The 20,785-nt window shown below is 39.0% G+C and overlaps 1 protein-coding gene across 1 annotated transcript in view; it reads left to right on the top strand.

The window, feature by feature from the left end:
- LOC136863304 (CD63 antigen) overlaps positions 1–20,301 on the top strand; it is a 129,476-nt gene extending 109,175 nt beyond the window's left edge. The window contains exon 5 of the mRNA XM_067139688.2: positions 19,490–20,301. Within this exon, the coding sequence (XP_066995789.1) occupies positions 19,490–19,552 (63 nt within the window). The 3' untranslated portion in view covers positions 19,553–20,301. The remainder of the gene's footprint in view (positions 1–19,489) is intronic.
- Positions 20,302–20,785: the final 484 nt, after the last annotated feature.

Genomic DNA, 20,785 nt, shown 5'->3' with positions numbered 1-20,785 from the left:
GAATAAGGATGTAACCAACACATCAGTAATTCTTTTAGGAGAGAGAGGAAAATTCCTTTCGGGATTTTTTTTGTACACCACTTGAACCAATTACATGTCTAAGTGTACAAATGAGTTCATCTATTAAAAATAATATTTTATCGTTATAACTTAATGTTTTAAAAATAATGCATTAATTGGAAGTGATCCAATGGAAAATAATCTGCAAGTATGTCTTACGTTTGTTTTTAACGGAATAGAAATTCTTTACATGCATCTGGAACAAAAATGATAACAAATTGTATTAGTTTAATAGTAAAAATAACAACAATAACAAAAATGTGTGACTTCGTCTATGGTCTTCCTTTAAATGAGCTATTACACTTGATGATGAACCAACACAAGCACTGACTGATGTTCCATTCTTACACCACGGAGGACAAAGTTCTGCTGGCTGTGAACCAGCTTGAAGTTCAAATTTAAGACATAAGATGGCACCACAGCATAGAGGCATGATGATAAACCCTATTTTCACTGAAATCTCATTTTTCAAAAATTTGTTGGTTACATCCTTATTTCGAGGAGATCTTCAATTATGGAAATTAAAAAAAATACTTTATTCGATTTAGATGTGCAGTATACAGAACTGTAGGATAGTTGATAACACAGTCTATGAAATTCTGATTGTTCCAAAACCTCATATATTCCATGGACTGCCAAGCCATATCTTACTGGTGTATCTATGGACGTTACAAAGGACATACTACTGTTTATCTTGTTTGTATAATCTTTGGATGTGATCAAAGGTCATGCCGGCAAATATATTATTTGGTTAATGCAGTCAATTGCAAACTTGTTTTATGTAAATAAACTGGAGCATTTGTGTTAATTTGTGTTAATGTTACGTTATAAGTACTTTTCTTAACATCTGGTGACCGTGAAAGGACTAGTTTCCGCGTAAATATGGCAGAAATTACGAAGTTAAAAAGTTACGAACACAATTGCCCCGACTGTTTACACGTGCTGGCAACGACTTTGAACAGAAAGTAAATGCAGAACGACCCACAAGAGAAGAGTTCTTCGCAGGATTCAAGATTTTCGAGGACAAGACTGAAAGATTATTCGGGCTCGATGAAAGAATTAGTGAGGTTTGGTACGCCGGTGAGCATGAAGAAGCAGAAGAAGAAGAAGAAGAAATCACTGGCCAATACGAAATCATGGAGTCATACCGCGAAATGTGGCTACCCTTAAAGACCAGGTATGGGAATTTTTTACATGATCATACACTCAATGACAATGGGGAAAATTGTGTTGCTAGTAATGGTTCCTGTAAATCTAGGAGTAAAACAAATTTAAGATTGCCCAAATTAGAACTTAAACAGTTCGGTGGAGATGTGCGTAACTGGATAGCCTTCTTATGGCAGTTTAAAAAGACATGAGGATGACGAAATCGACGAAGAGGATGAATTCCAATACCTCTGCCAGGCTTCTGTACCTGGGACGTCAGGTAGAGAACACGTGGAAACTTTTCCTTCAGCATCAAATTATCAGAAAGCCATAGATCAATTAAAATCGAGGTTTTCAAAAGATGAACTTCTGATTGAGATTTATGTTCGTGAGCTCTTGCAATTAGTACTTCAAAAGATTGACATGCTAAATGATATCAGTCTACGTAGTCATTTCGATAAACTGGAGACCCAGTTAAGGGTACTAAAGCCGCTAGGAGTTACTAGTAATAAATATGCGGCGGTAATGCTTTACCCGCTTGTAGAATCAGCACCACCAGATGACATTTTGAAAACTTGGGAACGGTTTCGTGTATAACAGGCAAGCAAAAACAGGTGACCAATCTAATTATCTCGAGATTCTTTTGAGATTTTTGAGACAAGAGGTAGAAAGTGAAGAACATCTCCTTCTGGCTCGTACCAATTCCCTAGGTGGCTATGGGTGTACATCTCAAAACAACAGAGAAAAGCTACCCATATCAGCAGTCATTTTCTCGAGTGAAAAAAGGAGTGATAGGACATGTATTTGGTGCGATAAACGGAACCACACTCTCCGCACTGTTTTAAAGGTAGGACTCTCACTACGGAGAAAAAAAATACATCTAGAGCTGGTGCAGTCTTTGACTACCGATGTTTTCATTCTGGCATTAAGATTTATTGCCCGGCGTGGACGAATTTCTGTGCTGTACTCAGAAAACAAGACCAATTTCGTAGGATTGAATAATGCTCTGTAAACGTTGGATTCAGATGAGACTGTCACCCACTCGGCCATCAGAAAGATTACTTGGAAATTCATCCCACCTGCTGCAGTCTGGTGGGGAGGATGGTGGAAGAGACTAGTCAGAAGAGTGAAAGGACTACTGCGACGAATCTTGGGGCGAGCCTCTGTATACTATGAAGAATTATATACTGTGTAGTGTGATTGCGAGGCAACGATCAACCCAAGACCACTTACATACTGAACCCATAATTCTACGATGAGAAAATTATTTTTTATTTTTCTCAATATTTATTTCAAATAACAAGCTACTTTTTATTTGTTTGAGGGCGGCCATTTCGTGAGTCTGGCTGTCTCGTGGGAGCGAGCGCCCCGTGTCAGGCCGAGCCGCAACCTCGTGAAATACCGTGACACTTCGGTGGACTGCGAATATTCAACAATATTTTATATTCGCGGAATTCTTCGTAACGAGAGATTTTGGCAACACAGTAAATACAGAAATAAATAATCTAAATGTTTCTTAAACCCTACGTGAAGACAGGACCCCCAGGGTAAATATAAATGCAGTTAAGCATAGGTACAAATCAGCGTCAGATCAGTGGACTAGCTCCACATCCCAAGGTCAATGGATGAAGAAAACCCGCGAAACGCCCGGGCAGAAATAATTTATTTCACCTGTTGGGAGTGTGGTAAAATTATGATAGTAACATCTAAATAAATCGCAAGTCTGTCCGGAATTCTGGAACAAGTTTCATGAAAATCGGTCTATTGGACGCGAAATTAGCAGATTACATAATCAAGCTTAGTGGTGTGAGTAGCGTCACCTCCTAAGACTATAAAAGAAACCCTCTCTGCATATTTCTCAGTGTCGGTCTGGTTTCTGAAGCAGCCGAAGCTTACGCCCGTCGTCGGCAGAAAAAGTGTATAAGATTGATCTCCAAATAACTTAGTACATGTTCGCGGCTGCGGTTCACATCTACTGTTAGAAAGGGAAGGTGATAGAAATTTTTTCTGAACTTTCGCCGACAAAACTGTGAAAGCATAGGCGTCTGTTTAAATACGTAGCTGATATTATTGTATCACCTCGTGTGTGTTGGAAAGTGTTAAGGGAGTTGGGAAGCTAGTCAGAGTAGTTCTGATTTCGTTATCTGTGGAACACCTGTTGTATTAGGGTGAATGAAAGCCGAGTGTGGAGAGAAGGAAGACAGTTGCAGTTGACTGCAGAACGAAGGAGGTTTGCTGTACAAAATCATAACGAAGGAAGTGCGTGATTTGTGTTGTCATTTAATAACGTGTGAAAAGGCGGTATTTGTAAGATAGATATGTTTAAGGAGATGATGTTCCTTGTATCCATGTGCGGCTAAGCACGAGGGCAGCTGGCTAAATGTAGCCAGAATATTGAAGATGACATCAATGCAGGTCTGTCTATATTTTGTATTATGTTGTACTTAGGCTGTCCGACTCGTTGGCTGAATGGTCAGCGTACTGGCCTTCGGTTCAGAGGGTCCCGGGTTCGATTCCCGGCCGGGTCGGGTATTTTAATCGCTTCTGATTAATTCTTCTGGCTCGGGGACTGGGTGTATATGTCCGTCCCAACACTCTCCTCATCATATTCAGACAACACACTACACTACCAACCACCACAGAAACACGCAATAGTGCTTACATCCCTCCATAGAGGGTTGGCGTCAGGAAGGGCATCCGGCCGTAAAAACAGGGCCAAATCCACATGTGCGACGCAGTTCGCACCCGCGACCCCACAGGTGTGGGAAAAAGCGGCAGGAAAAGAAGAAAGAAGAAGTTGTACTTAGGCTGTTGTTTGTCCCAACCAATTTTTCAAGGCGTGTATCGGGTGATATTTGTAATTATCAGGCGAAAAGTGTTATAATTTTGGTCAGCATGTGAAAATTTTAGTTTTGTAAAATTCACGTCAAGAAACTATAAAATGCGACGTTGGAATCTTGTGTTGTTGTTCTTCGAGATATTGTCCGAAGTGAGTAAAATTAGGAAGGTGATCATGATAAAGTAGTCGTGGCGAATGGCTTAATTTCAAATATAATTTGAATTCAGAAATTTTTGTCGAAATTAATAATAATAATAATAATAATAATAATAATAATAATAATAATAATAATAATAATAATGTCTACCGCGGGATAAAATTTTCCTATATTAAAAGTGCATTTATCAAGTATGTTTTACAAGGATCGCAGGCATTTAGAAAATTTCCAGTGAAATCCGATAAAGTTATGTTTTATTCATGGGAAGTAAAATTTTGTGATATCGTGTATGTCGATGATACGGAAAATCGCGGTGTGTTCTGGTATTCTCGAGGTCCGAAAGTTGTATTAACAGTAAAATAAAGAGATGTATTTTATGATGGTTATTGTTTTTCACAAGAGGATTGAAATTTGAAAAGGGTCTTGAAATATAAGAAAAATGGATTGAGAGCGAAGAATTTATATATGTGGAGATGAGAGTGGTAGGAATATTAAAGGTGAAAGGGAGCCTGGATTTTAAGTAATACCGCCGGGATAAGGCGAGGAGAATGAGTTTTGAAACAGGCTATGTTTGCCGAGGAAGGATTTGTGAGACAGGCTGTGTATTAAATGTGAGATTTTATGTGGCAGGCTGTAGTGTATTCCGCTAACAATCCGAAAATTGAGACGACTACTGTGTGATGCACAGTAGAGTTCAAGTAAGATCCCAAGTGAAAAACGATTCTAGTAAAGATTTAAAATCTTGGTAGTAAAAGTCAAGCGACCAGTTACGTAAAGTCAGTATGAATATTAGGATAATGTGACCTCAAGAGTAAAAGAGCATTTAGAATACACGGTTGGTGTTGTGTGATCGTGTAAATTTATTGAATTTCGTTTCACTGGATGGTCATGGATATAAATATTTGGAAATAACGGTAGGCGATTTGAGGGTTTCCAATGCGGTGGAGATGATTATTATTTTGACAACATCCACTAAATGGTAGACGTGTGTTGGGAATTATTATTCTTCCCTAAAACTTCATTGCGCATGCTGAGGTCGTGTTTGAGTTGGAGGATTGCTCGCCACAAAATATTTTTTTCGAGTTCACGTTTTGTAACGAGATAGAGACTTACTGCATTTTCCGACTTGCGTTCGTTTAATAGTAAGAGACGTTGTTCCGTTGTGTGTTATTAGTCTGACCAGGTTTACAACTGAAATGTCAGGGTTTGTTTGAAATTGCTGGTTCGCCTGATATGCTAGGGGAAGCATAATACGACCCAGTTTCCGCCCGACAATAGATTTAGGACGTCACATGTTATCCTAGGAGTATACTGATGATGAGACGTCCTAGTTCACGCTCAACGATAGAATTAAGAGGGTACGTGTACATAGAGATTAGTGTTAGGGTATACAGACTTTAAATAAGCCCGACTATAGGTCTAGGATGTCAGCTGTACATACTCAAGTCTCAGATTAGATGTTTTGCGAAGTGACCTGGGCGAAGGTAGCATCTGCAGTAATCTACGAAATATGAAGAGGGTTAGATCGGTAATAATGAGGCCAATCTTGTGCGCAGCTCCCAACAGCTGGAAGGTGCTCCCTAAGATATGGGACCGTTATCGGCAAATGAGGGTTGCCCAACATTGGATATCGACCTAACGGTGATTGAATATTTTACTGTAATTCTCCATGCGTGTTGAGTTCAAATAACTTCGATATTTTATTTTATTTTACGGACTTAATTGTTTTGTTGTTCTGACGTCCGTTTCGCTTTGATAGTGTGCATATTGACACTCAATGTATTAGTGAGAGACTTGAGTTGCGAATGTGGTTTCGATTCGTCAGCCAGTAATATTTTTTTTTAATTTCAATTTTGTCGGTCTGGCATTTTATACGTATTTTGAATTCGATTAAGTGATAACTTTGTAGATGTGTGTTGGGACAAACAATAAGTAGATGGATCTGTAATGGTAGTCATTGTTTAAGAAGGAAAGAATTCCTTAAGTTGTTGTATTTTTCAATGTGGACTGGTAATTTTATTAAGCGTAACGTAACCATTTCTAACCTGAAAATCGGTTTGATAATAAGACTTTTCAAGTGATTTACCACTTTTTAATTAACTTAAGTGTTTGGCATTTCTTATAAATGCGTGATGAATAAGTGTTTCCTGCATTTCGCAGTTTTGTTCCTTCAGAACGACGTAACGTAAGATCCTCACGGATCATGGTGTTGTTGGTTCCTTCTGAACAGCTGTTTGTGTGATGCACGTTTAGCATCGGGATTATTTTATCACTTAAGGGTGTCATGAATGACAAATACATGGTGGGATTTTATTTCAATTGTGAATGCTGCTGTTAACTCGTAGTGAACACCATGCTTTCCCATAATATTTCGCAACCTATCCAAAGCAACTGATAGTCAATTTGGTTCGATTAAGGGTCCATTCGGCGGGTGTTTCGTATCCGCAAGGGTATTCGACTGGTGGATAACCTTAATTGAGAGAAAATCAGGCGTTCTACTTGTTGAAAGTCAGATTTTCCACGGATCGTGTGGATTAATTCTCAGTTATCGTTAGAATAATAGGTGCCCGGTTTTTCAGGTTTTCCCTTTTTCAGTTTTTCAGTTTCGCTGTCCACTAATTTATTACTTTGCCCGAAGCAACTCTTCGATAAAGTGAGAAATAAATCAACGCTATGCAATGTGACTGCGGTTGAAACATTCAATAATAAATGATTTATATTTTTTTATTTCAAGGATTTATATAAAATAATAATGTTGTCGTGCCATTTCGAATTTAATAAAAGTTAGTAAGCACATATTTGCTCCTCATTTCAAGTAGTTAGGCTCTCTTCTGAACCCCATCGTTTGGTTAAGATCGTGACCGAATTTCTTCCCGCAACGACCCAAGATTTAAGAGTTCAATATTGCTCTGTTGTAGCAGCTGTGGCCGACCAACGATGGAGTGGTAAGTTCAAGGGTTCAATACATTGCAGACAATTCAGCTGAATTAAAGCCTTTGACACCAGCAACATTTCTGCAGGGACTTTCTACAAATGAGACTCCAGACTTGGATGCAATTGACAAAGTTGACTATGGCAAACGTAGGTACCTCCAGAAACTACGCGAGGACATACGACAAAGATTTAGGGGTGAATATTTGACACTCTTAGTTCACCACGGCCAGAGGAAGACTAACAGCATCAAGGTGGTAGATGTAGTATTGATAGGAGCAGATTCTATAAAAGCATCAACTGGCCGCTCGCGGTCGTCTTGGAAGTGCATCTAGGGAAGGATAAACTAGCAAGAGTAGCCAAACTGAAGACATCTGAGGGAGAGCTGATCAGACCATTTCAGCATCTCTATCCACTAGAGGTGCACACAACTCCAGAGGATTGGAAGCAGCCTGAAAATGAGACGATTACGTCGCTTGGTACGAAACCTTCACATGAAGAGTTCAAATTGTCAACATTGGGGCCGTGAATTAAAGTGTCATCGAGACTTCATTTGTGAATACACTTGATGTGACATTGCTTTTGTGTTCATTTTAATGTGTCATGAGTTTGTGTTTCAGTTGCTGTATTGAGTGTTTTACAACTGAAAATAGTAATTGCAAGGTGGGAGGATGTTCCGAGACCTCATTTATTCGTTGGACTGCCATGCCATACCTTACTGGACGTTGAAAGGGACATACTACTGTTTATCTTGTTTGTATAATATTTGGTTGTGGTCAAGATCATGCCGGCTAATGTATTATTTGGTTAGTGTAGTGAACTGTAAACTTGTTTTATGTAAATAACCTGGAGCATTTGTTTTATAAGCACTTTTCTCAACCCTAATGTTACGTCTGTTGCCTGAACTTTTCTTGTTTGTAAAAAAAGTATTTAGCGATAAGAAAAGAATCAATACTACGTGATACAGCACTGGACCTAATTTATTTCTTGTATGTTTTTTTATTATTAACATATCTTTCAATTTCACCAGTAACGTTATATCCAATTGCCACAAAAAATCTCATATCTTCTTTTTTGTAAACAGTAAGCTCCTTGCCTCAACAAAGGTGCAATGAATGATACCTTCAAAAATTTGAAGATATATTACAATCCAAGTAACATTGTAGTGTTTGGTCAGGATAGCGGACAGCAGTCGGGAGCATCGGTGAATAGTCTGATGAGTCCTAATTTCTGTGTTTACTACTAAATAACTTCATTTCGTGCTCTTATATGTTCTTCTTATATGAATCTAACACTGTAAAGAAATTTTATTTTTCTTTGCCTTTTTCTCAATTTATTGGAGTCATCACGTGATGTGGGTTTGGCTCTGTTTTATGGTCGGATGCCCTTCCTGACGCCTATCCTGTATGGAGGAATGTATTCACTATTGAGTATTTCTGTGGTAGTTAGTGGTGTCATGTGTTGTATTAAGAAGAACACAAACACCCTGTCCCTAAGCCAAGAAAATCCTCGTCAAGGCTGGGAATCGAACCCAGGACCCTCTCAACTAAAGGCCAGTACGCTGACTATTCAATTAATGAAAATGCTCTCTTGGTCGTTAGGACATATGAAACTTAACCACGTCAGAAGTGACCATATCAGACAACGGAGGAGTTACACCAACTTCAGACCAGATGCGAGATGGACATGTTATGAGAAGAGACGATCGATCACTTTCTAAGACGGCTACCCAGTACAACCCAGGAGAAATCGACCACGGGGAAATTCCAAGAAATGGCTCCTTTATCACAGTTTTTGTTCAATTCGCTTTACGTCGCGTGGCACCGACGCAGTAGGTATTATGGAGACGATGGGATAGGAAAGGGCAAGGAGTGAGAAGGAAGCCACCGTAGCCGTAAGTAAGGTACAGCCTAAGCATTTACCTGGTGTGAAAATGGGAAAATGGGAAAATCGCCTTCAGGATTGCCGACAGTGGGTTTTGAACGCATTATCTCTCGAATGCAAGCTTACAGCTATGTGACGGAAACAAGCTTGATCATATGAAGGAAGACATGAAGATCGTGGGTGTCAGACATGCTGATGCCCTTAAGGTTAAAGTCTCCACAAAGACGCACACGAAATGCTGTCAGCTGGTACAGTTACTTATTCACATTCTATTTACAAATTAAACACACACATAACCATAATCACTACTATCACAAACAAAACACTCGCATCACAAACCGCCATTTTGGCAATTGCCTATCACTGCACATGGAGATTGCAACCTTAAAACACAGCTGAAACAGATGACTGCTTAAAAGCATGTCTCAATACTTGGTCACAAGTAAACTCCTACTAAACAATAACTCGTCGTTACCATCAAGACCACCTCCTCATATAGTGCCTGGCCAGGCTTTTCGAAAGATGCATTACGAAAATACCTTATCGTAAATTCTCGAGTGCCTAACAACATGATTATAATGTTCAGAATATTCTACCATGATCTAGTGCCATTCTGGAAGTCACAGTTCTGTAGCGGATTACACATCATACAGTTAATAATAAATTATATAGTATTAATTTACAGGTATTTACATTAACTGAACTCATACAAATGTTTATGTACAGCACATGTCTCATGACATAACCTCACAAACAACGCAATCGTACCGTAATAATAGTACGAATACTAACTGGATGTAACACTTCATAGCCATATATTACAAGTAATAATAATAATAATAATAATAATAATAATAATAATAATAATAATAATAATAATAATAATTCGAGCTCGATACTTGTATTCTTTACCCATGGGTGAGAAAATACTTTTTCAAGTTATATCGGTTCATGTTTTCCCTATCATTTGCCTGGTGTGAAAATGGGGAAAAACATGAAAAATCATCGTCAGGGTTGCTGACATTGGGGTTCGAACCCATCATTTTCTGAATTCAAGCTCACAGATATACGACGTGAACCTCAATGGATATCTCCCTCGGTAGATGCCACATCCACTTCCAAACAGTTAACTCACTACTACCCGTTTGTTGTGCTGGGTTGAGTAACTCAGGCGGTAGAGCACTGGACTTCTGAGCTCAAGTTGGCGGGTTCAATCCCAGCTCAGTTCAGTGCTATTTAAAAGTGTGGATATACGTCAGCCTCGTGTCAGTAGAATTACTGCCATGTTGAAGAACCCCTTCGGGACAATCTTCCGGCACCTCATCGTCTCCAAAAACAGTAAAAGTACTAGTGGGACGTAAAACCAGTAATGTTAGTATTATCATACAGTACACTACCTAAACTTGGTGTTCTACCCCCTGCAGCACCAAAAACACAACCGGAATATTAAAACTCCTTTTATGTCCTGTATCGGTACTTTTAGGGTGCGCATGTGTCAATCTCTTGTTCCCCACAGCACAAGCTTTTGTTAATTATAAAATAAAATACAGACCTTACAATCTTCCATGATTCTTCCATTCTCTGTTTCTTATGCTATTACATTTGCCTAGCCGTTTCCATCAATGAACATTATATAAGGACCTATGTATGTATGTATGTATGTATGTATGTATGTATGTATGTATGTATGTATGTATGTATGTATGTATGTATGTATGTATGTATGTATGTATGTATGTATGTATGTATGTATCTTTGAAAAATCTTTTGTGTTTGTTTCTCCCATAGTCTCTCCACAAACTGAGCATGTATGTATATCTCTGTCTTACCCCACTCTATTTTGTTTGTTTGTTTCCATTAGCTCTATGTGTACTGGTATGTTCAACCACAATTCAGCTAAGATTTTTTCTTCCTGAAGTTGATGATAAACTGTTTTTCTGTATCCTTTATACTTTCTTAAAAATGTTGCCCTTCCTTACAGATCAACCAGCCAGTATTTTTTAATCGCAGTCCACCGGAACGCATGAGCCATTACATTATGACCACCTACAAAATACGATGTGGGACCAACGATTTTCTTCAGAACGCATCCAATCGGCGAGACATCAGAAGTTATACTGGGGTGTCTAGAACCATAAGCGCAACAGAAGTACCTCCAGTTGGCATACACTGTTGAGCACATTCTTTCTTCTTCTTCTTGGTTAGTTATTGGACATCGTCGTAAGACGCTACGTCCAGTCACTGGTTTGCGGGATAATTAATGTCTGGGAGAGGTGCCAACATTAGAAGAAATTAGTACACTACGAGATAGTAGGGTTAGCTATGTAATGAAGCTAATTACAGCCGGTAATAATGAAACTGAGGAAAATACCAATAATATGGAGGCTAAACTATCAAGGCATAACACAAAAACACTGGGACACAGGGTTCTAATGCTTCACGTCTGTGTGGTCTGTCACGACGTCTTACTACACACTGTTGAGCACAAACCCGCTTCTATAAGCCGAACTACAAATGTTCAATGGGGCTCCTGTCAGGGCTGTTTAGGAGCCTTGGCGTTAAAGCAAATTCACTATCATGTCCCTCAAACCAGTTCTCAAAAATCCTGGCAGTGTGGCATGGCCCATTGTCTTGACGGAAGTGGCCGTCACCATCAGGGGACATCGTTGACATGAATGGATGGACTTGGTTCCCAATAACGTCCAGATACCGGATAGCTGTTAGGGATCTGTGTACCGGAATAATGATCCCCAGAGTGTACCATGGAGACGTAACCCAGATCATCACACCTCCTCCATCAACCCGTCTCTGCCCGACTGTGCAAACACGTGCCATAGCCTCTGATAGATAGATATGGCGTACAAACGCTCAGCCGTCGACGTGATCAAGCAGAAATCGGGATTCATCAGACCAGGCGACCTTTTCCCAATCCAGTGGTGATGATTTTGTGCCCACTTCATGTGCTGCTTTCGGTGGAGTGCAGTCAGCATTGGAGTAAGACTGGGTCGTCGCCTATGTAGTCCCATGCGCAGCAGTGTTCGATGAACAGTATGCTGAGAAACATCGGCCGGGTCATCACAGTTGTACCTGTTGCTGATTTCTCGAACTGTGGCACCGTGGTTGTTCTGAAAAATGTGTAGCGGCCTCTGCTGCCTCTGACATCAATAAGCCGCTGTCGACACACAGCTGGACGACACGTCGCTGTTTGCCCATCGTTGCAACAGTTTCGATTTGTGCTCACAACAGCGGCACGAAAACAGCCCACAAGCCATGCCGTATGAGAGATGCTGATACCAAGGCGTTGTGCTATCACAATTTTCCCTCTATCAAATGTGGAAAGAATGGCTGCTTTTTCCATTCTGATTCCGGAGACACTACTAACAGCAAGCCTTGTGGATTGCTCTCTCTCTCTATATATATATATGGCTTATTGGTGTACAGTATTTTCACTCCAGTTAGCCAACAACCTTCATTGCAATCATACATAAGAGCTCCTTATGAAGCACGTACTTGATCGGGACCTTTACAACCTGTGGAGTAGCGTGCACAAACACAGATTTTTCTTTACATACTTTTTGTTTCGTTGTATCACAATGAGTTTTATAAAGCCAGTGTTCATTATTAAAATCTGGGCTTGCTGCACAGACATATTCCTAACTCATAACGCACAATATTACTTCATTTGGCTGCATATCATGAACAGTGAAAGTCGCTGTAGAAACGCCAATATAACGAAATATTCAGAATTACGAAATTATAATCAGCCCCCTTCCCTTTTTCTTATTTAATATGTGTTAAAATGTCGTTCATAACTTTTGAATTTTCAGAATAACGAGTTAGTGTTTAACATTATTTTTCAAAATATAATTGAAATTCAACCTGTTCAAATCGCCGGTCATTTCGCACACCACGCTCATATACAGATAATACCAGACAGCACTCTCATTACATCGCACAGGCGAAACTAACCGATTACAAATATCAGGGGGAAGGTGCGCAAACCGCATGACAAGTCTGATCGGCGGGTTGCCTATCCAACAGTATGTGAAGATTATGAATGATGATTTACTAGCTGATGTACCCGTGCCTCGCTACGGAATTCTACATTGTATACGGAACTCTCAAGGGGCTGCCTGGCCGAGGCGGTAAAGGCGGGCTCGGTTCACCCGAATGGACGTGGGTTCGATTCCCCGTCAGCAACTGGTAAAATTTAAGAAACGAGATTTCCACACCCGGAGATGCACATGGCCCTGAGGTTCACTCCGTACCAGGTTAATTCCTGGTGGCAAAGGCGGCCGGTCTTACAGTTAACCACTCTACCCCACCAAGTGCCGAGGTTACCACTCCAGGGGCCTTCATGGCCTGTACGGAGATTACTTTTTTTTTTTTTTTTTTTTTGCTTTATATACAGAACTCTAGATTAGGTAGTGTACACGTTGTAAGATTGTATTAAATGCATAGCTCTTAACGTTACCCTAGAAACGCTACGGGGAACTCACCAAACGTCTTTTCCTGTGTGAAGACTGGGTTAGGGAATTTTCATTGTAAAGGTAGGCCCTCCTGCCTACCATCAGTCACAAGCACGTTGAGGAGTTTTCATTATAATGGCAGCCATTCAGTCCCCAGCTGCCTTTTTACATCCTCAGAAAGACTGTCTTAGTGGTTTTCCCAACTGAAATCAACATAGATCATTACAATGATGCCAGTAGGGATATCACTATTAAAAGCAATGCTATATCATACGAAATACTCGATCAAATGAAAAAACACACATTTTCTCACGTTTAACGAACAGTACTACGCTGCCGATCTAACAGTCCAAAGTTTCAGAGCTGGAATAACCAGGCTACAGACAGCCGTGAGCCGTGAACACTCTTTAAATTCGGGGAGAGGGAGGGAATGGGGCGAATAGTGTAGAGTCCCAGGGCATCTGTTTAACAGGAGTACCTGATGAGTGGGAAAATCTCAATTCACTCCACTGGCGGGGGAAAAAGTATCTGACTTGGAAGCAAATTTTTCCTCCAAGCCAAAGGAGAAACCCCGTCTTCGCTCCTAATTTGGAATAAAAGTGAAGAGGAATAAGCTTTTCTTAAGAAACGGCTCTTTTCATGGTTGAATTTGGAGTTATTTAGTGAATTGTGGTGGTATAATTTGGAATAAGCCGACTTTGTAATTCTAGATCAGGCCATAGTGAGCCTCTGCCATTATTCTGTTTAGTGTGCGCACTGATCATTCCAATCAGCGCGTCATAGTAGGGATCGAATAGCTGGAATACTATGATGAATCAATGTGTTACGTAGCAGCAGAATCAGAAAATGTATGAACCAGAGGAATGGCATGCTAAAAAAAAGAAAGTTATGTAACTCCCCAGCTATTTCCCGCCGATATACAGGTAGGCTGTTATACTCTTTACGCAGCAGTAATCCTATCTATCGGAGATGGCAGCATAAGAGACAAAGAATATCACAACAAACAATGGTCAATGTAATGTTACTGTTGGTCAACATCATGAGTTTTCGATATTGTAGGCCTTCACATTTAGTTTTCTTCCAACTCTGAAATACCAGTTTTATCATAGTCGTTACGGTAAAACTGAATAAAACATAAATTATCGGAATCTGTACTCTCTATAACTTTTGTTGTGTAGTAATTTTCGATAGGACCAATAACACAGGTATTTAAAAAATAAAGTTTAGGCGCCTTCCTCTAAACTACCATTTCATCCAGGGTGAATAAAATTGTTTATAGTATAGACTGTTGTTTCTTATTCTCCGATTTTATATACCGATTTTCATTAAATTCTCTTTACCCATTTTCTCGTGGCTCGGCGTTGATATGGACTTAGCAACAGAAATACAAATTCATGAATATCTCTGTTATCACAGACGGTACAGTAAAAATGTATGAGACATAAATGATCGGAAATTTAATTCTATATAACTTTATTGACGTAGTATTCGTCAATAGGACCACTGATAACATAATTATTTGAGAATTAAATTTCAGGCCTTCCCCTAAACTACCATTTCGCTCAGCGTAAATAAAATAATTTATAGCCTAGATTGTAGTGGCTTATTTCACAACTTTACATACCGATTTTCATTAAATTTTCTTTATCCGTTTTCTCGTGATCCGCGTACATACAGACAGACATACAGACAAGACAAACAGAAATTATGGAAAAGTAAAAAGTACATTTCCTTGTTACTGTGGACACGACCGATATAGAAATACCATTCTTTTTTAAAATTCGGAGCAATGTACAGACAAAACTCTTATTATATATGTTGTTGTTTGAGTCATCAGTCCATAGACTGGTTTGATGCAGCTCACCATGCCACCCTATCCTGTGCTAACCTTTTCATTTCTACGTAACAACTACATCCTACATCTGCTCTAATCTTCTTGTCATATTCATACCTTGGTCTACCCCTACCGTTCTTATTATATATATAATTCCGTTACGGATTACACAATTTTTTACGATTATTTTCTTGTAAATAAAGCACAAATTAAAGCCAATTTCCTGAAAAATATTGCCATGGAGAGAGAGAATAGTATTAATATATTGAAACTTAGAGATCTGCTAAGAAAGGGAAAGCTCCAAAGAGATATATGGTCTCAAAATTGAAAGATAACGAAACTGCGCAGCTATATCAATCCAGGATGGAGAAGAAATTGGAGGCTAAACAACAAAGCTGGGCAGTGGAAAACATCGAAGGAAAGTGGACTTTATTGAGGGATGCATTGCAGGAAACTACGGATGAAGTACTAGGAGTGGAAGCAAAGACTGAAAGGCAAGGATGGTTTGATGACGATTGCAGAAAAGCAATTGAGGAGAGAGATGAAGCAAGGAAGAAAATGTTTAGCAGGAGAACAAGAGCATGTGTAGAAGAATTTAGGAAGAAGAGAAAAGAGGCAGACAGAATTTGTAGGAGAAAGAAGAGAGAGGCAGAGAGGAAATGGATTACAGATTTGGAGGAACAATATGATATGCAAGAAGTACGGAAGTTCTATGGGAAAATAAAGGACTTACAGAAAGGTTTTCAACCACATGCTGTATTCTGTATAGATAAAGAAGGAAACATGATTGGGGAAGAGACCGGATTCTTGATCGATGGGCGGAATACTTTAGTGAACTGTTGAATATGGCTGCAGAGACGGTAAGATAGGAAGAAGAGGATGGGCAGCCTTTGCAAGATCCTAGCCTAGATTTAAAACCACTGCCTGTACCATCTATAGAAGAAGTAAGGACGGCAATTAAGTACTTGAAGAATAATAAGGCTCCAGGAAGAGATAACATCTCAGCTGAGATGATTAAATACGGGGGTGAACAGTTGATGCAACTTGTTCACCAACTAATTGTGGAAGTTTGGGAAACAGAACAAATGCCAGAGCATTGGAGCTTAGCAATTATTTGCCCAATTCATAAGAAGAAAGATAAAGTAAATTGTGAAAATTATAGAGGTATAACTTTGCTTAGTGTTGTCTATAAGGTCTTAGCCAAGGTTTTGTCTATGAGACTCACTCCACTGGTTGAGCAGATTCTAGGAGACTACCAAAGTGGCTTTCGACAGGGTAGATCAACAACATATCACATCTTCACTGTCAGGCAAATAATGGAGAAATGCTACGAATATAATGTGGATGTGCATCAGCTGTTTGTGGATTTTCGGCAGGCTTATGATAGTGTGAAAAGGAGGAAACTATATCAAACAATGATGGACATGGAGTTCCCAACTAAATTGATAAGACTTGTACAAATGACCCTAACGGGTACTAAATGCATGGTTAAAATAGAAGGAAATCTTACTAAGGAGTTTGAAGTAAACCAAGGTTTGCGGCAAGGGGATGTGTTATCTACCCTGCTCTTCAATGTGGTTTTGGAGCGTGTGATGAGAAAGGTGGAGGTCAGTAATCCAGGCGGTACGCTGTTCAACCGTGTAACACAGAATCTGGCGTATGCTGATGATGTTGATACGCTTTCTAGAAGATTGAAAGACCTAGAGGTAGGACTGGATAGATTAGAAAAGGAAGGAGGAGAAATGGGCCTAAGAGTGAATAATGCCAAAACTCATTACATGTTTGCATCTAGGAGGACCATAGTTAGGGAAGACAAGTGCATACCATTGAATGGGATTAACTACAAGAGATGTGAAAAGTTTAAGTATTTAGGAGTGCTGGTGACAAAAGATAATGACATGAAAGAGGAAATAAAAGCGAGTATTTCTGCAGGCAATAGGGCTTACTTAGCTTTACTGAAAGTGTTTAGATCACGCAGCCTTGGTAGAAGATTAAAGTTGACAGTCTATCGAACAGCATTACGTCCAGTGGTAAGTTATGGTTCTGAAACATGGACAATGACCACAGCAGATGAAGAACTGTTGAACAGATGGGAGAGAAAAATACTGAGAAAGATTTTTGGACCAGTGAAGGAAGGGGAATTTTGGAGAATAAGGAAAAACAAGGAATTGGAAGAACTCTATGGACATCCAAGTATCGTAACCAAAATAAAAAGCAACAGATTAAGGTGGTTGGCACACGTGGAGACAATGCCAGATAATAGGGCTGTCAAGAAGATCTACAAAGGAAATCCAGGTGGTAGAAGATGGAAAGGAAGACCCCGGAAAAGATGACTGGGTGAGGTGGAGGAGGATTTAAGAAAGATGGGAATAAGAAGGTGGAGGAGGCGTGCAGAAGATCGTGAAGATTGGGCTAGAATCGCCAGAGAGGCCAAGACCCTACAAGGGCTGTAGCGCCGAGGAGTAAGTAAGTAAGTAAGTAAGTAAGTAAGTATTGGAGTCAATACAGATGTTCAATGCTGCATACATATCACTGAAAGAAGAAATCATTGCACCGGGTGAGTTGGCCGTGCGGTTAGGGGCGCGCAGCTGTGAGCTTGCATCCGGGAGATGGTGGGTTCGAATCCCACTGTCGGTATCCCTGAAAATGGTTTCCCGCGGTTTCCCATTTTCACACCAGGCAAATGCTGGTGGTATACCTTAATTAAGACCAGGGTAGTTTCGTTCCCACTCCTAAGCCTTTCCTATCCCATCGTCGCCATAAGACCTATCTGTGTCGATGCAACGTAAAGCAAATTGTAAAGAAAAAGGAATGAGAAATCATTGCAAACTGCTTTAGAAAATCTGGAGTTGTTTATGAAGAAAACCTCACAGAAAGTGAAGTGTCTGATGATCTACAAACAAAGGAAAAATCAAAGTGTTAATGTGAAAAGTTGGATGTGTCAACAAGTGTGAATCTTGCCGACTACATCAGCGTGGACTGTGATGTGTTAATGCAAGAAAAACAATCACTGATAATGACATTGTGGCAGACATTATGAGTGATAGAAATCAATGTGCTGATGAGGTGGAGAAGAGGAAGTTGTACCTCATAGTGTTTGACAGAGTTTGACTCTTGTACAGGCAACAAACATGGCACGTGGTCTTCAAGATTGTCTTCTGTCAAGAAGTGATGTGCCAGAATCTGTCTTAAGTCATGTGTAGTGGTTGGTGACTATCTTGAATGTTCTTCTGTGTATGGGTGTGCTCAGAAGAATACCTATCACAGACATTTTCAAAAAATAAAATCCAGGAAAATGTGAAATTTAGAGAAAATATGTATTTTTCTTTTGTCTAATAAATATTAAGCTTTTTTATTTGTAAATTCATGCTGAAATAACGTAGATCCTGCACCGGATATAATAAAAGGTTAGTTCTTAAGAATTTACTTATTTCGGTACCTATAACAAAATTTCACCATAAATTAATTTCTAAGTTTCTCAAATTTTTACACTGGTATTTCACTGTAGAAGTAATAGTATAGAAGTAGTAATAGTAGTAGTAGTAGGAGGAGGAGGAGGAGGGCAAGTCAAAACGTTCTTTTCCCCGTTTTAGTGCTCAGAAACAAAAGAATGGGGTGTTTTCCAACTTAGGTACCGATAGTTCGTAATCACACGAATAGATTGTGTACAGGTGCACAAGTTAGCAAACCAGAATGTTGGCACAGCGACTGCTACAAAATGGCGCTTGCTGAACGAGTGGTTGCGGAAGGAGGTCGGTACAGTGTTCTGTTTTCTGCGGGCAATAATACGGAATCTGCGAACATTCCCAGAAGAGTCTATCTGTATACAAAGAGAAAGTTATGTCTGACTCGGAAGAGTGAAAGTTGTATTGTGAATTTGCAGATGCTCGATTTATGACAAGGAAGAGAGGAGTGCTGAATCATTTAATGCTGTTAAACGAACAGGACACCTCTTTCTACCGCACGCTTGGTTTATGCTATGATGAATGCTTCAATAACTTTGTTGATAATGTCAAAAACAATAATAAAGTGAGGACTAAATAAAGCTGTGTTCTTTATATTGACCTGTATTCACTTGTTCAAAGACAAAAAATTAAAGAAACTTACTCTTTGACTTACCCATATAGTATATTTTCAACAAAAATAACTTTTTTTTTCTTTCTTTCCAGCTAGCTGGAGTCGTCCTTGCACTACTCATGGCTTCTTCTATCAAGAACTCTGAACAGAAGTAAAATTTCAGCTCTGCCATACTCACAGTGCAAAGAGGAAATAATATAGGAAACTATATAGTTTGATGTGTAGTTTAGAGAATATGAGTGAAACATCTTGGTATTCGATAGTCTATTGAACACTATTTGATACTGAAGAGTGCCTTTGTTTGTCAAATTCAGTGCCTCAATTGGAGCAGAAGTTTTCTGAAGCCGGACACTGTACAGATAGTTATGTTGATAAGCGCTGTGCACTTTAGTTATAACCAGGGTTAATAACTTAGATCATGATGACTCAAAGATAATTATGAAAAAAGACGCAAATGTAAAACATGTCCTGCATATAAATAAGTTCATATACTTCAAAGGTAACCAAGAAAATTACAGCATCTTATTAGTATGATGATAAGTTCAGCTCATGACCATTAAACAATTCAAAAATTCATAAAAGAACATTCCTATGTATTATTTTGAATAGAAAAGAATGTAAATATACCTCTTACTTTCCTTTTAAGTCATTTCAAACTAGCAACAATGTCCTAAGATGGTACAAAATAATATATCACGAAATAATTTTAACTCATATTGTCAATAAAGCCTATTGGTGCATATAGATATTAGCCCTGGTCATAACCAGCTTTTGTGAATAACAAATAATTGTTACAGAACAAAATCAAAAATGCCATACTGTATCTCCAATCTTCATTATTTTTATCTTTAAATTGATGATCTGAAAGGTGTACCGGTACTCAATAAACTGTTCTCTAAATTCATATTTCAGTATAAAAAATATTCCTTTCACACAATTTGTAATTAGAAGACAAAACTTGTTAGGCCTTCCTTTCTCTTGTTGTATTTAACTGACCATTGCTGTTACTATACAGAATATTGAAGATGTACATTTTTATAGATCACTCGTAAACAACTGTGTACATTATAAGAAGAATTTATATCGGGTGGATACAATTTAACTGATACATTACAACTTATTCAAAATATATGGTTCCTTTATCAGGAACACAGGGAACACTACAGAGAAGAAAACATAATACAATGAAAATGGATTTTCATGTTTGACTTTTTTAACTACTAAATGCAAATTTCATGAATTTTGGATATTAATGAAAAAATTGTAAATAATGGCTGTAAACTCTGTCATTAAATGAGTATAAGAATATAATAGTGCAGACTTCCACAGCCAATATCAACTGATAATCTTTAATCAAAGCTTGTCAGATTACAATATTAATACATAAT

Source organism: Anabrus simplex, chromosome 2 (assembly GCF_040414725.1).
Source record: "Anabrus simplex isolate iqAnaSimp1 chromosome 2, ASM4041472v1, whole genome shotgun sequence".
In the NCBI taxonomy this organism is placed as follows: Eukaryota; Metazoa; Arthropoda; class Insecta; order Orthoptera; family Tettigoniidae; genus Anabrus; species Anabrus simplex.
Note: the sequence above shows the minus strand (reverse complement) of the source record. Positions and strands in the feature narration are given on the sequence as shown.